This window comes from Brienomyrus brachyistius, chromosome 1 (genome assembly GCF_023856365.1).
Source record: "Brienomyrus brachyistius isolate T26 chromosome 1, BBRACH_0.4, whole genome shotgun sequence".
NCBI lineage: Eukaryota > Metazoa > Chordata > Actinopteri > Osteoglossiformes > Mormyridae > Brienomyrus > Brienomyrus brachyistius.
The window spans coordinates 7119640-7136450 of record NC_064533.1 but is presented as its reverse complement, the minus strand read 5'-3'; the positions used below and the strand labels follow the sequence as shown (position 1 = coordinate 7136450).

At 42.4% G+C, this 16811-nt stretch overlaps 2 protein-coding genes across 2 annotated transcripts in view; one reads left to right on the top strand and one right to left on the bottom strand.

Moving 5' to 3' along the window:
- mapk8ip2 (mitogen-activated protein kinase 8 interacting protein 2) overlaps positions 1–13455 on the bottom strand; it is a 50332-nt gene extending 36877 nt beyond the window's left edge. Inside the window, exons 1-2 of the mRNA XM_049016033.1 lie at positions 13313–13455; positions 12926–13017 (exon numbers count right to left, since the gene is read on the bottom strand). Coding sequence (XP_048871990.1) covers positions 12926–12990 — 65 coding nt within the window. The 5' untranslated portion in view covers positions 12991–13017; positions 13313–13455. The remainder of the gene's footprint in view (positions 1–12925; positions 13018–13312) is intronic.
- Positions 1043–3960, top strand: LOC125744356 (gastricsin-like). Its single transcript, XM_049016071.1, has 9 exons — positions 1043–1098; positions 1325–1469; positions 1601–1718; positions 1823–1941; positions 2078–2277; positions 2909–3025; positions 3155–3302; positions 3498–3590; positions 3796–3960. Exons 1-9 carry the CDS (start codon positions 1043–1045, stop codon positions 3958–3960), a joined length of 1161 nt encoding a protein of 386 aa, XP_048872028.1.
- Positions 13456–16811: the final 3356 nt, after the last annotated feature.

Sequence of the window (16811 nt, the reverse complement as noted above, 5' to 3'; positions counted from 1 at the left end):
GGTTAAACAAGATAAAATGTGACCTTGACAAGATATTTACTTTGTTTTTTTAATCACGTACATTTCTTGATAACCTACATAAATGTAAGTAATGATAAATGTACAATCCTGGAAACAAAAACATTTTGTTGCTGGTGGTATAATTATGATATGGTGGCATTATAATTATAGACAATAAAACCAAGGAACCCTGAAATTTGTAGTAACATACTTTTAAGTTATTTTAGACTCTCTTCATAAACAATATTTGTCAGGATGTGAAACTCTTTATTCATTATGTTGCTGAACAAACAGCTGCTTTGCGCAGTTGCCAGATCAAAAAAATCTCAGACTGCATGTTGAATAGTATGTCACCAAAATAGTACTGTACTATACTATACTATGCTATGCTATGCTATGCTATGTTATGTTATGCCATGCCATACTATACCATGCTATCGAGAGTTATTCTGTACTATACTATACATTAGTCAATTTCATTGTTGAACTTGTGATATATAATACTTATTCAGTAAAAATAAATCATTGCAATTTAAATATGAGCAAGATTTAGCAGAATCGGATTAATCAGTCAAGTCAAAAAAAAAATTATGTTTTGTGTATATTAATGATTTGAAACAAGCGTATATCTTTTTATGGAGCAGAAATGCTGTCTGTGACCTCAGTTTTTTTGCGTTATATATTTCTTATCCATTAAGGTATACCTAAAGGTACATGCAAGATTAGGAAACACCAAAATTTGTTTCCATTTAATTTTTATACATATCTAACATGACTTTATCATAGAATTATATTTGATCTACAAATCAGTTGTGTATAATAGCTCTCTATCACTAATGGTGCTATTATTTGCAATTATGAGTTCATGTTATTAGTTTTATATGTGTTCTATTTCAACTCCAGAGCTCAGTATATCCAGATCAAATGGAAAGTTGTGGGAATATTGAGATTAGGAGCCATGTTTGACCTGATAAAAGAACCCTGCAGTGGATATATAAAGACACAGGCTCTTAATGATGATGTATCTGCCATCAGAGTGACCATGAGGTGGTTGTTCATCGTGCTGGCTTGTGTGGCTCTTTCCGAGGGACTCGTCAGGTGAGCTTCTTCATCTTCTCTGCTTCCCATCACGCCTGTCTGAGGACCAACATCTAGGTCTGCCTACTTACTACTTCAAATCATAAATTAAGTAGATCATTAAAAACTCTCCCAGACTCAACTACCTGTATAGCTAGACATGGTATTCAGACATAGTGTTCTAGATAAGCAACTGTAATAACGTGTCTTTCAGACCAGTGAAGCATCTTCCATGTTTTTTTCCCAGAATCCCTCTGAAGAAGGGCAAGTCGATCAGGTCCCATCTGAGGGAGCAAGGGGTCAACCTTCCCCTGGTTGATCCGGGTCTCAAATACGAGCCCTACAGGACATTGGCTTCATCTATCATTGAACCTCTTCTCAACTATGCTGATGTAAGTGCTCCTACACGGTACTGTCAGCTCAACAATGGGTGCTAGATCACAATCACAAGTGAGCACTGAAGTCTAGGTTATGATCTGCAAAGCTGAAAAGTGATGAAAGACTTGGTGTGGTCTCCTCCTAGACAACTTACTACGGCGTAATCAGCGTAGGAACTCCTGCGCAGTCATTTGAAGTCCTCTTCGACACTGGTTCAGCTAATCTCTGGGTGGACTCTGTCTACTGCAACTCCGAGGCCTGCAGTGAGTTGTTGATATTCCAACTATATATTTGTCATATATAGTCGATTCCCCATTGGAAAATCTTACCGATTGAATTTCATTATAACAATGTCATTTGTCTCCAGATGCTCACAGGAAATTTGACCCCAAAAGTTCTTCCACTTACTACAGCAAAGGGCAAGACATCTACCTTTCCTATGGTTCTGGAAGCCTGTATGCGACCCTGGGCTATGACACAGTCAGCGTAAGTTCTAGATTTAATTTAAACTGGAGTCCCTTAAATTCAACAATGCTCACTTCACTTTTTGTTGGTTTTACGTGACATATGGTGATGACTGCAGTTCTTGTCCAGATGATATTATGATGCTTGTCTCCATTAGATCGGAGCCATTGTCATCCGTAATCAAGACGTTGGGCTGAGCACCAGTGAACCGGGCGAGACCTTCTACGTAGCCCATTTCGATGGCATCTTGGGCCTTTCATACCCTTCCATGGCTGTTGGTCAAGCGACTCCCGTTATGGACAACATGATGCGACAGGACTTACTGCAGTACAATATATTTGCGTTCTATTTGACCCGGTAATGTTTATCGGTGCGCCTTCATTGGGTCATGACATCCATTTAACAGCAAACAATGTTGCACAATCCTGTGTGATATCTAATATCATCTTATAAATTGTGTACGTCTACTTTTTGACGATTGGGAAATTTTAGCATAGATGAACCATGCACTTTTTCTGATGTTCACTCATACTGTTTGACATCGAATTGACCAATGAAAAGACGTTTCATGATATTATCTCTGTAATTAGTATTTATGTTTCTACTAATTAACGTTTGCATTCATGATGGTCATTTGTATGGATTACGTTATATCACAAATTTTTACAATTTAACACTGATAGCTACTGTAAAAGCTAGCTAACGAACATCATTGTTAATTGTGAGTATAAAGTGAGATTAGTTTATATCTTGTTGACACTGACATATTTGCCACACCGTCAACAATTTTCTCAAGCTTCGGAAATAATGGCTTTTCACTGGACAGCGATGATATGCTCAAATTCATTTATATTTCTTTTGACACTGGTCAAATATATTTTGATGATGAAATGGCGAAGAAGAAGCAGTCCACAATTCTGACCGTTTGAAGAGTAAAATTTTTTCTTCTCTGCCTAACTTGATGACACACCTTCACGTCTTTGGCCAGAAATGAGGAGGAGGGCAGTGAGGTGGCATTCGGTGGAGTCGACACCACCAAGTACCAGGGCCAGATCTACTGGGCTCCTGTCACCGCAGAAGTCTACTGGCAGATCGCCATCAATGGGTTTCGTACTCCTTGTTTCACTTCTCTTTAATGATGAATAATTCTCCTTTGGAGTCTGAAGATATGATACAGCACTACTTAACATCTCTATTTACTGACTCTGAGATTCTCTTTATCTGAATTCTGCAGGTTCCTGATTAACAACCGCGCCACTAGTTGGTGCAGCGAGGGCTGCCAGGCCATCGTGGATACGGGCACCTCTGCCCTCACCTGCCCCCAGCAGTACCTTGGATACCTGATGCAGTCTATTGGTGCCCAAGCCAACCAGAATGGGGGGGTAATTGAGATGTCGCCGTGATAAGAAATTATAAGAAAAGATCGACAACAAAACACATTAGCCTATCGAATTAACGAACTCTGTATCTATTTGCAATATTTGTCACTGTCACATGTTCTCAGGTTTAAAACACTCTCTCTTGAACATGCAATGCTGTCTTTAACCACATTCTTCTGTCAATGCCACATTTCACAGTATTATGTCAGCTGTCAAGCAACGAACCTTCCTACCCTGAGCTTCAACATCAACGGCATGAACTTCCCCCTACCTCCATCAGCCTACATCATGGTGGTAAGCGCTTAGCAAATCTGTGTGGAAAAACTAACCATTTCTATCTGTAAATTCCAGTTTGATGCTGTGATTCTGCACTGGGATCCATAATCAATTACGAAAGATTAATGGATTGATGTAATTCCAATATGCTTTTCATCAAAATGCTATTAGAACAAAAGCATTTCCCACAGTGGTAATTTTTTCCGATCTGTCACCCCAGGAATACAACGGTGGAAATAAATACTGCAGAGTAGATATTTCATCCACCTACCTGCCCTCTCAGAACGGCCAGCCCCTTTGGATTCTGGGAGATGTTTTCTTGAGGCAGTACTACTCTGTATATGATCGTCAGAACAACCGAGTCGGATTTGCCCTCTCTGTGTAAAGTCTGTTCGCACCCATAGTGTAGTGACCCAAACACCTACACGATCCCCAAACATTCTGTGTGATCACATCTTTGGCAAAGACACATGATAGTAGTCAATTTAATTACTACTCTAATGTAATTATCTACATTTATGAAGTGTCTTGTGAGCTCCGAATAAACTACTAGCAGTACAATTTTGCTTTCTTTCTGCTTTTTTAACGTAAATCGGAAAATGACTACAGGTGACCTTAATCAACTTCTTCAAGACGACATCACTCGTTGACTTTGTTAGAGGAGGTTATTATTCAAATGAGAAGGTACACATAGCAAAACAATTCATTTCTTTATCTTTCCACTAGCTTGCACCAACCACACTATCTCCCTTAAAGCTCAATGAGCACATAGATACATCACTGCAATTCTTCTTAACTGGTATTGCCTGAGTGTATAACATTAACAATACTTTAACCTACAAGAGTCAGGAACATCTTACTCAATTTGGAGAATGAGTGACTGAATCTAATATCCAAGTAGTTTCAGTTTGAGGGCTCATGTTGTCAAATCTGTTCAGAGGCGACCTTTTCCAACAGTGAGATTATGTACTGATCGATCGCAGTGAACGCTGCATTTACTAGTACATTTCCTGTCTTTTAGGCCTAAATTCATCATTTTGCTTTGGCGTTTTGCTTCTTGCTTCAAATCATGCAGCTGTTACCTCCCTCGTGTTCCTGTTTCCCAAGTTAATTACTTTCAATTAATCCTCATTGAATGTCATTTGCTAAGGGTCCGCCCACTCCATAATCCCATCACACGCCGTGCGTGTTTCTGTCCTGCAGCAGAGTAACATGGAAACTTAGAAACTACAGAAACAGGGAAAGACAAAATGGTCAACTGACTGCTAAGCCTGAATCTTGGTAGAGCTTGTCCCGGTGAAATTCACAGTAACTATACACTTCCACCTTTGTGCAGATTAATAATAACACCACTTACCTAAAAAAGACTGGTAAACATGTACATTATCGAAGGATTTCCAGTAAGATCCAGACCTTTATGTGTCATGCAGAGGTTTTAATATCTGTAAGAAAAATATATGTTTGCATTTGCCTTACGGAACTTGCCGGTATGACAGGACTTTTATAGAGTTAATGTGAATTTAAGATTTAATGTGAATAAGCATTTAACTGGTATTAACACACTCATTTGTTCATTCTCTCGAATGTTTTCAAATAAAAGAGATGTTCTAAAGGTGGAATGTGTGCTGTCAGAGTGTTGATCACACATGGATCAGTCATTACTCTGTGCTTCTAAGGCTTTCAGATGCGGTCAAGGGCAGTTTCTCGCTTACTTCTTGCCTGTAGGGTTGATGCCTAAGGTCAGTCTTTAGATCAGAAGGACAGGTTGTGGCTCTTGGTCCTCTCCTGGATTCCCACCTTCCACATGCTTACACGCGGTACCAGTGCTCCACTAGCGATTATATGTGCATCTTGCTCTGAGATGCTTACAGCTTTGAAAATTGCTTTTGATCTGTCATTGGGCTCGATGCAAGGTTGCAAGTGATGCAAGGTGTCATGTTGCAAGTGGCGCTAGCTTTTAATGGCTAAAATTACAGTTAGTTGTTCAGAATTGCTTCTTCGGCATAGAGGTCCAGTCTCAGTTTGAAGCCAGATTCACTCGGTAGAGCAAAGTTATAAGTTACGATAGATGCTACTGCTTTAGGACAGACTGGTATTAACACGCAGATACTGAGGCTCAGGCTACCCAGAATTCATTTCACTCCTTCTCCAGAAAGGCTTGGCTCAGGCTACCCAGAATTCATTTCACTCCTTCTCCAGAAAGGCTTGGCTCAGGCTACCCAGAATTCATTTCACTCCTTCTCCAGAAAGGCTTGGCTCAGGCTACCCAGAATTCATTTCACTCCCTCTGTGAACTTATTCCAGAATCCTGGGGTTCCCAGAAAACTTGATAGGTATTATGGAAACATCTGCCTATACTACCCTAGCAACGAGAAACATGACAGACTTAGCTGTCTCTGTAAGAGGACGCTCCCGCCCAGTTACAGTTTGACCTACTGGCCCTGTCTCTGGGGAGCTGCTGTAGGTTTTATATGAATGATGACTGATAATCCACACGCCGGAGATCGAGACGACGCCGCCATATCTTGTGCTCTCTCACCGTTCCAAATCTGACTAAATGTCATCAACTGTTTGGTCAGCAGGATTCTGACAGTTATGAAAATTAATTGGGATAGTTGTGTTATGACCAAAAGGGCTTGTTTTGGATGGGAACTATTGTCACATGCCACCACAAAAGAGCCAAGTCTGATACAAAGTATGAGACAGCCCAATTAGTGTGAGAAACTAGGGGAAAATATAATAATCGAGCGTTAATGACATGTGCTGTCCTCCAGAGGCCAATTCTGATGCTGTCACAAGACTAAACTTCACGCCAGCAAACCCTCCCAGGCCTGATCTGACATCCAGATGACCCCTGCAGAAGCTCCAGCGTAAGTCATAACGTGGGAACAGTGCCGGAAATAGGCTCTCTGAGCACGGAGATGAAGCACTTCCCCGCTAGGCGATGGCACTGAAAGCGAAGCTCAGGACAAGTGGCTACAGAGATTAGGAACTATCAAGAGATGCTTTCTGATTGGCTAAACGTCAGCTTATCATTTTCGGGCTTCCAGTCCTATAACTACAACCCACATTTGAATCGGTGGCATTAAGACCAGCGTTCGGCTTGGTGAGGTGCTGCACCATTACAAACAGTAAATTCCTCTGGAAAGCTTAAGAGGACGGCCATGGAACCGGGTTAATTGTGTCAATAAGGGACAGGGGGACGTTACCAGAAACTGGGAAACACACGTCTGGGCCGACTGAATTGGAATGGCCACCTTAAGGAAGTCAGGAGGAAGCTGGCAAGATGGAATCACCACGAAACGTAGCCGCGAAAAGCACAGAAGCTGTAGCAGAGGACTGAAGCTTCAGAAAACAATGAAAATGAAAAAGGAATACAAAGCAGAATAGAGTGGTCTGCATCTACAGCAGGGACAACTGCAGGTGTACAGAATGATCACAGTCACCTGATTCCTCATCCAGGGAAGGAAGCCCTTCTCCATCACGCTGCCCATGTGTTCTGTGTACAATAAGCCAGCCCCACAAGGTCAAGCGGAACAGAAGCGGTGTCTCACAGCAACCAATCATAAACAAGTGCAGTCAATCCTCCACTGTCTCGGGCACATTAATGAGAAAAGCACTGTTCCAATAGCGAGAAATTATCTGTAACTACGGTGTGTCCCATTAGTCCAGTAGAGCAGAAATGCCTTGCTGGGTGTGGCGTTGTGTGACCATTCTGATGTCAATACCAATCGCCCAGATCATTGGTCAGAACAAGTGATGATTTAATAAGGCTTCAAAGACGTGACTCGCTGATCCCACCAAGTAGATGCAACTAAACTCCTGTTTGATGTTTACAACACAGAAGCCGAACACGGCCATCGTTTGCTCGACATTTTTTTCTCTTCCTGAACAAGGTATTTATGCAAATTTCATTTTTCTAGTTATAAAACCTCCTTCTTGTTGTAAAATTTTCCATGGCTGAAGACTCTTGCAACACACAACACACAAAACATGGTGATTAAATCATACCAATCGATTTCATGTAATAAAAATGTTCAAATTATTTGCTCCCAGGACAACGGATGATAGGTCTACTTTATCTTTCCTGTATATGTAACCATTTTTTCTAATTGCCGCTAAATGAAACTAATGATCTGTGTAGTTCTCATCATTTTTTCCAGCATAATTATGCAATGTATGTACATTAGGCTACACGTGTCTTAGACAGTCAGTCTTTCCATCTTTTCATTATTACCTATTTATCCCATTCTCGACCTTTAATGAAAATGTTCATTACAAGTAAACCCATTAAGACACAGTGTTTGTATTAGGGCTAACCCATTGGCACGAGATACAGAGATGGGATTTGGGTTTGATCCTTGCTGTGTCACATGATCAGCCTGGGAGGGGGTGGGCGGGGGGTGCAGGTGATTGACATTCCTCTGGGCAGCCCAAAGAATCCCGCAGCCTGAGAGAAGACGGCAGCACACATGTTGCGGGAGGGGGGTCTGTCTGCCATAACCCCTTCAAGAGTAATGGACATTCCAATTTTCAGAAAAAAAATAATACATGTGTACAGTGCAAAGGCATAGTTTTCTTTTTTTTTTGGGGGGGGGGGGGGGGCAGGGTTTAATGACCCCGCCTGAGATTTCAGTTATGTTACATTTCAGCATTATGATGTGATGTACTGTACACAGTCTCTCGGTAACACCCCTGATCTTCATCCCATGTCTCATTATTGCAAGAAAAGCATACAGAGGCTATTAAAATCTGGATGAAGCTAATCTAACAGGCCATTAAAGGTATGTACCACTCATCTGTAAAAGCACCGCTCGCCTTTTAGATATACTTAAGGAGCATATGCCTAGGCTTCTTATTCGATCAAAACTGCTAGGTTTGAGTCTAAGTTTGTCAGACTGATAGCTCAGTAATAGTGAGTAATATTGACATTCCCCTTCTGCCCCTGGCCAATCATCATGACGGTCAATGGCTTTGTGATGCGTTGCCCATGTGACGACCCGCAGCATGGCACTGTGACGAAGGAGATTTTATTATAAGCAGAACTGAACATTAACCAGGGAGCACAAGAGGTGAAAACACGAGGCGGGAAAGTGAAACGAGATGGAACAAAGACAACAGTGACATCGGGCAGGGCTGAGGGAGGCGGCACATCCAGGTATCATGCAGGAAACAAAGACTGAGAAAAGCACAAGACCAGGCTAGGCAGATGTATACACTGATAATGAGGGTTAGACGAGAAACAGGTGTGGATAGTTAACGATGCAGCAAACAGTCGGAAATGAACACTATCAGGTACTGGGAAGTAGGTGAAGCAAAACATAATAACAGAACCAGGTAAAAGTGGGGAGAACTAAGAACAACGGCAAACACATTCAGAAATATAGACACAAACACATAAAAACACTGGGGACACTGATAACCATGGGGGTGCACGGGGATGCACAGATCTCAACTGGCTGTTTAGGCCATTCGACTATTCGGCGACCTGGGTAGCAGGGGAACATACTAGGGACCTGGAAGAGTGTTAAACTTACAAAACACAGCAAGGAGCATAGAATGGTCAGTGACACCTGCTGGCCAAATGGGGAAATGACAGCCAAGGTAGGGACAGATCCTACGACCAAGTTGACTTATGCTGTCAGGTAATCAGCCATAATCTGATACTGAGCTGTGTTTTAAGCCTGATTTTGTACCCAGGACTGGAATGTTACTGTACTGTACTGGCTGAGGTGCGGTCAGCAGTAACCCCACACTAGGGTGGAATCCTTATTCTCACATTATCCCTTCTAGTATCATAGAAAATGTGTTTGTGCTGCATAACCATGAATCCATCCATTCATCATCCATCCATTCCACCATCTATCCACCCACCCATCCATCCATCCAGTCAACTGTCCACTTTCCACTTTCCATTACAGGGTCATGGAGACCCTGGAGATTATCTCAGAAAGGACAAGGCCCAGCATGGATAGGGTGCCATATCGTCAGGGACACGGACTCACGATGGGAAGCTTAGGGACATCGATTTATCTAGACTACATGTGTTGGACTGCAGCAGGACACCAGGGAAGCCAGAGGAAATCCTCAAGAACAAGCGAACTGCGCACGTTCACAACTGGGGCTGGGAATTAAACCCCAAAACACTGGCCCACTTGCTGGGCCACCCTACTCACAGTCTACAGTTTAAACATCATTAGCCACTAGAGGAGTCCAGTCAAATCACACCCTTATATTCAACCTAACAGCCCCTGCTACCTGGTTCCACTTGTACCTCCACGGATTGCCATTAATCGGTCAGTCGGCAGGCTGTGATTTCATTCACCATGCTTATGGGAGTCACGAGATCAAATGTAAATGGACTATAATCCATAATCCGGGTCGATGTGTTCTTTTTAAAAATGTCTCCCAGCTAAACCTCCTCCCCATTCCTAACTAAGACCAATAAATTCGCCATTTAGCAGCAATGGCGCACAGCAGTCTGGTGACAGCAGGCGCTAGGCAACGGATGCATTATGATGCATGTGAAGCTGTTGTATTTTCACCTTGTGCTAAAACGGCAAGAAAAGGTGACGTCCCTTTTCTGCCGAAACTGTGTTTCTTTTGTCACGTGAAAAATGCAGGATTTGCTTGAATCTTCCCATCCGGTGACTGAATGCACTAATCCTAGGCTTCAGTTAACACGCTTCAGCATTCCATATGAGCCGCCCCAGAGCTCAGAGCCACGTCACTGAACGCCGGACAATCCCGGGACCCAGCTGGCTGTGCGAGAGGCACCAGTCAGACTGCCACGTTTGATATGAACTGTGATCCATCAGGGGACTGGGGGCGGGGCCGGGTGGGGCGGAGGGGGAGTCCCTCTGTAGCTGAGATTCACTACTGCTTCTTTGTTTGGTTCAGGTGAACGTTATTAGAAACGGCACGTCTGGAATTCCAAAGCTAAAAATACCTTTTGTTTTGATTTTGTGATAATTAATTAATTATTTGAATGATTGCTTGGTTGATTCATTGCTTGATTGCTTCATTGATTGATTCATTCATTCATTAATTGATATGCAACAAAACAAATAAATACATGTTAGGGGTGACTCAGTGGATACCACCGCTGGTTCACACCTCCTATGTTATGGGTTCGAATCCCAGTTCCGCTCTGTGTGTCTGTTGTTTACAAGATCTCCCTGTGTCGTGTGATTTTCCTCCCGGCGACATGCAGCTGGGCTAATTGTCCTACGCTGCATCCACAAAGCAACACTGACATTCCTCTGTGAATGACCTTGCTGGGTGAAACTCCACACTCAGCACATCGATACAATCACCAGCTGCTGAATACTAAAGGGTGGCCGGGACAGAGGCCATCCAGCGAGCCGTGCAAAGGCAGGCGAGGCGCCAATCGCGTGGCTTTGTGGGCCTCGCTATTGCCCTCTATCTTCTCAAAGAGGTGTGTGAATTCGAGCGAACAGAAAGAGAACCAATGAGAACCGGCCAGCAGGGGCATCATGGGTTATGCACCCATCTAGTGGTCAGCAAAATCATGGCAGAAACTTAATACCACTGGATCGAGGTCAGTTTACCCTGTGTGAGGTTTAAAGAGAAGGCGATAGCATTTAGTTTACGTTCCATCCATCCAGGGTCAGATCAACCTTCACAGGGGGTCTCGGTTAAGCTTTACTTGGGAGGCCGCCTGCCAAGAAAACTGATTATCATTTCACTATTCAGCCTATAGCTAAAGCTGGCCCTCCATCCATCCATCCATCCATCCATCCATCCTTCCATCCATTTATCTAAAACAGAGTTGCAGGGGCTCATCCCAGACAGCATAATACACAAGGCAGGGCTATTCCCTGGGGGGGTGCACCTTAGTTTCTATGTTAATCATATTTATTTCCACCCCTTTCAAACTCCTGTCATGTCCTCCCTTGATTTAGCCATTTTCCAGTCGCTGTTCATTTCTTTCCTCTTCTTCTCTCCCTTCGCCTTCCAGGCCTGTAATATCGTCTTTTGAACGCTGCCTGTCAATTCCATCCCTCTCTTCCTCTCCCCCATGGCCTCAAGGTCGCTCCCACCACTGCCACTTAAATAACATCGTCTTCCTTCCTTATGGGGAGGGGATCGACCCTCGGACCCCAAAGGGCTGACCTTGCTCCTGGGCATTTCACCCAGAAATGGGTGTTTTTCACAATGTACAGGAGAAACACAGATTTTATATTAACAATATTGCTGATAAATGCTGAATCCAGAGTTTAGATTATACTCTTTATTGTAGAGCATTACTAAACAAAATAAAGTTCAGATACGACTGACAAATCCTATAAATGCTGCATCTTGACCTGTCCAAAATATTAAGGTTGCAATTATTAAATAGTAAGTCTATATATCATATTGTTGATGCTCCACCCCATAGTTGCCCAAGCTGCTGTTACGCTATAATTCACTTTCGGTTACAGTGCTCACAGTACCTGTATGAACGGTTACTGTTATATCTCTACCTGCAGCGATATTCAAATTACACACTGAAATAAACAACAGGAGAAATATTTCTGTAAATGAAGGACCGTGTTTGACTACCAAAAGCCTCCTCTCTGATGAGAAACTCCATTTTGTAGTTGTAATGGGGATTTGAGGTGACCGGGTACACAATGAAGTTTCCAACGGAACAAAATATCACATTAAGCGATGCGTGACGGTCAGCAAGGGAACTTCGCTGTTTGAAACTATGACGGCACTAATTCAATGCAAACTAATTTACTAAAGCAAACAAATTTCGTTTTGTACTGGGATTTATATATTATGTTTTATATGTTTATATATTCGTAATAATTATTGTTAATTATTACCATACATTAAATAACATCTGGGTAATTTCATGTTTATATATCATACGAGAAAGATAAAGATGCCTAATTCTCGGTTAGGGCTCATCTAAGCCTATTTGCCTCGGAAAGGGCGGGGCCTCGTCTATGCAACTCTTCGGACATCTGGAACAACAAAAAATCAATGCATCCCATTGCACCGACCCTGGCCATCTCCCGTTCGGGTATAATGCTCACGGTATTTTCCAAAACGAAGCCATTTACATGTCACGAAGGGCATAAACCTCGGGATCTGTGCGCGTCTCTGCGTCGAAACGCATCCATAGTGACAGAAAACACCACGATCTCGCAATTGCCGTTTTAAAGCTGATATGGTTTATGACAGTTTCTGAAATCTTGCTCATAAGCCAGACATGCGGGAATATCAATTAACTTCACATGAAATGGCCATGCCAGGAGCGCTGCCCTTGCAGCGACTGAGCGAACCGCAAGCGCAGCCTCTCCGCCGCTGGAGGAGCCGCGGACGTGCCGCAGGCTTACCTGCAACTTGGAGGAGACAGGGAACGAAAGGTGGAGAGCGAAAACATCTCGGCTCTGTCCGCCATCTTCTTCCAGAAATGACTCGAAAGCGCCTACGGATAATCACAGAGTACAGCCCATCCACAGTCAGGAAGAAGGAGTGCAGAAAAAAAAATACAAAATCAATGTCGGTGACGATCACAGATCTTCTCCTTCTACGACCAGACTGCAGATGCCGCTGACGCGACCTCCCTAGATCAGATACATTTACTCCCAATCGCGTGTTGGGGCCGTAAAATGAAGATGACAAATAAAAAAAATACAATTTAAGAAGATGTGCAGATGCTGTTGTGGGGCGGTGTCTCGGTTGCTCAATATCCGTAAAGGGGGACCTTCCTTCGCACGCACCTGCGCAGCCAGAGAGGAGCTCTGCTGGTGGGTGAATGAGCGCAGCCCCGCAGCCGTGCAGGGACACGCAGTCAGCGTCCGGGCTGAGGCGCTGGTGCTGATGGTGCGCGTAGGCAGTACGGAGCGGCACTGCGGATACGCAGCGTTATAGAGGCGCTCTGCTCGCTCTCACATCATCCGTATTGGCACAACTCATTTATCGCATACTGACACACATACGCGTCATGTCTTAATGCCCTCCCTGCATATTAGTTATTATTAACAGCTGTTAAAGGAAGGTTGATATTTAGACATCAATTCTGGTGATTTACGCAACGGTATGCGTTTTATTTTATTATTTAATGTATTAGAAGTCAAGATTAAAAGCAGATCCATTACATCATTGTATTATTCTGGACCGAAGACCAGGAATAATGTCTGAATACAGAACCATATTGGCAGGCGAACACAAAATGAATAAACTTTTAAAATAACTCATTTTAAAGCTACATGTGAATTAATGAAACAGTACATTTACTATTGCGTGATCTTAAGGTAATTCGTGCGTATAAAATAAACGGTCGTTATTTGATTCTAACAAAAATGCATATATATTATTTTTTAATTTACATGCTACCACTCAGAAACAGAAGGTAAATAAAGCACATTCAATATCGCAATTAAATTATGAAAAATTTAAATTTTATTGCAGGTGATGTAGAGTAAAAACATACGGTAGACAATTAATGCCATTTTTCCATGTAAATAAATTATAAAAATAAATTTTACGGCTACTGCAGCAGGCCACGATGACACAAAAACTTGTGATGGAGCTGTCCAATGACTTGGGTGCTGAAGGCGCTTCGAAAATAATACATTGGAGTGCCACCTATGGTTATAAAGGTGAGGTACACTTTGATATACATCACCCAGCCAAAAGGCAGGCTTACACCCAGGACAGGATGCCAGTCCATCTTAGCACAAACACACAAATACAATGGACAATTACGGAACATATTACATTCAACTGTCTAACTGCCAGATAAAAGCATTAGCTGATCAGCAAATAACTGAACTTGTTTTATCTAATTTTACACAACAGCATAGAGTTTGATACATGTCACTCTATAACTACAAAATCTGCACGGAACAGTGAAGTGGGAGATGTAGTTTTAGTCCCCTTGTAGTTTTTGTTTCATAATACAGGCCACTATGACCCAATCGGCTAATTTCCCGGAGCCCTCGAAATTAACCGAACACGAAAGATTAGGAAAAAGCATCTGACACACGCCGACAGAACAAACTGATGTATTTGAATCAGCATTTTCTTCCTTTCTTTTGAAGAATAAGGTCCATGTAAGCACCGATGATGAGATCATCCATCTCCACTCCCAGATGTTCCATCAGCTGCCGAGCAATGGTTTCTCCTTCCTCTGCATTCTGTCCCTCCTTCATGACAACCTGACAGAAAAAGGATCCTTGACTCTTACCAGTAAATAGGATAACAAATAAGGAGAATCACACATTGCTAGGCTACGCTGCTGGGCGTGGAAAAGTACCCACTCAGGTCAACAGTGATGCAGAACCCGTCCTCTAGCCTCAGGCAAACTGCCACTCACCTCCAGCTCCATAAAGTGACCCAGATCTTTGACTGTGTCCACGTGGACTCTGGTCTGTCCAACCAGGAAAAGGCGACGTTCCTTCTCCACAGTGCCCAAGACCCCCAGAGCATCTGAAAGAACTTTCTTCACACCCAAGGGCAGTTTTTAAATAAACACTGATACAGTGACTAACCTGTAACACACTGAAGGCTTCAGCTGATGCCTTAATGCCTTAACTTCAAATCCTGGAGTCATTTTTTTTTTTGAAGGGTTTCATCAAAAAAAAAAAAAAAAATAATGACTCCAGGATTTGAAGTAAATCATAGTAAAATAAAACAGACAGTTTTTATTTATCAAATTCCTTGATACTGATGTATTTAGTAGGAGTGCATGCGTGAGTGAATGGTGTGCGAGTGAATGATGTGTGAGTGTGCCCTGCATTGGGCTGGCCCCCCATCCTGGGTTGTTCCCTGCCTCGTGCCCATTGCTTCCGGGATAGGCTCCGGACCCCCGCGACCCAGTATAGGATAAGCGGTTTGGAAAATGGATGAATGGCTGATTTAGTCATATTACTGCTAAGAAGTTAATGATGGAAGATAACCGCAAACACACGGTTTAGAATCCAGTTTAACAAGACTGGGACCACTCATGTAAACAAGAGGGATGTGTTAAAGCAGAGTAATAGCATTCTAAGTGGGGCTTCTTCGATTACAACAAAGACCCAACTATATTTAAAGTAAACAAGCTATATAAACATAAAACTGTGCAAAGACCAAGGGGTTAGTGCACTTACCGTGAGGCCGTCTGGGTCATGCGTGATAGTAATTGAATAATTAGAAATCTTAGGACCATGCAAATCAGGTCTTTCATAAAATATCATCTGCCCAGTGCCGTCCTGTAACTGACAAGGCAGCTAATGAGAATTCAGCTGACAGCAAACAGTGTAAAAGGTTTCTTCTTCACTCGGAAAGATTTATATTTTACAATTGCATATACAGGCATCTTATTATGCATAAATCAATCTACAATATCAATAAGTTTAATTTATTGTAATTTAAGGACAATACATTAAAAATTCCTAAGGAAATCATTTACAATATTAGAAAATTAAATTACTAAATTCGCTAAAACACATTTGAAAACAGCAGCACAAACTGCCTAACAATGTTAAAGCCATCTATAAGGCTCTTACCGCCAATCTTCTTAGTTTAAGGCGGCCCTGCGGTACTTTGAAAAACGTATCGTGTTGGTGAATTACAGTCCCCTCGGACTCGCTGAGCTCCTTCGCCCTTTGACTTAAGAGCTCCACGTTACGAACAGCAGCTTTCACTTCCACATTAGATGGCATTTCTAAAAAATATAATTTAGACAAATCGATAAATTAAAATCGATTAATATATAATGCATTTGGGCACGCAACTAGCGCAATTCATTCTGCAAATAAACTGAACTTGTCGCATGTTTAATACGTGCACTATGTGCTAGCTTCTACTGCCAATGGCTATAATGCACTGCTTAAACCATAAAACGAGTGGCTATACGCCGCAGCCGATTTCCGCAATTTATATGTGTTAAATAGTTAACACATATAATACCTATATCGGCGTTGCAGTCCAATGCGAAGACATCAAACACGCGACACGCTTCGAGAGACTACGCGTGCTTCACACAGATCGCCTTATGACGCCACGAGCGGGCTATGCAAACAATTCATTGGCTGAGATCATTACGCGCAAAATAGATGCGCCGCAAAAAAAAGCAACCGAGTTCGACGTCGCGGCCAACGTAGGCACAGTATACGACTGCAAAAACTCATAACGGTTAAAAAAATGAAGAAATTCTTTTTAAATTAAATAAAATTTTATGGAATCTGGTATATTGAGTTTCTTTGTATGCTTTACTGAGTCTTATACCCTCTG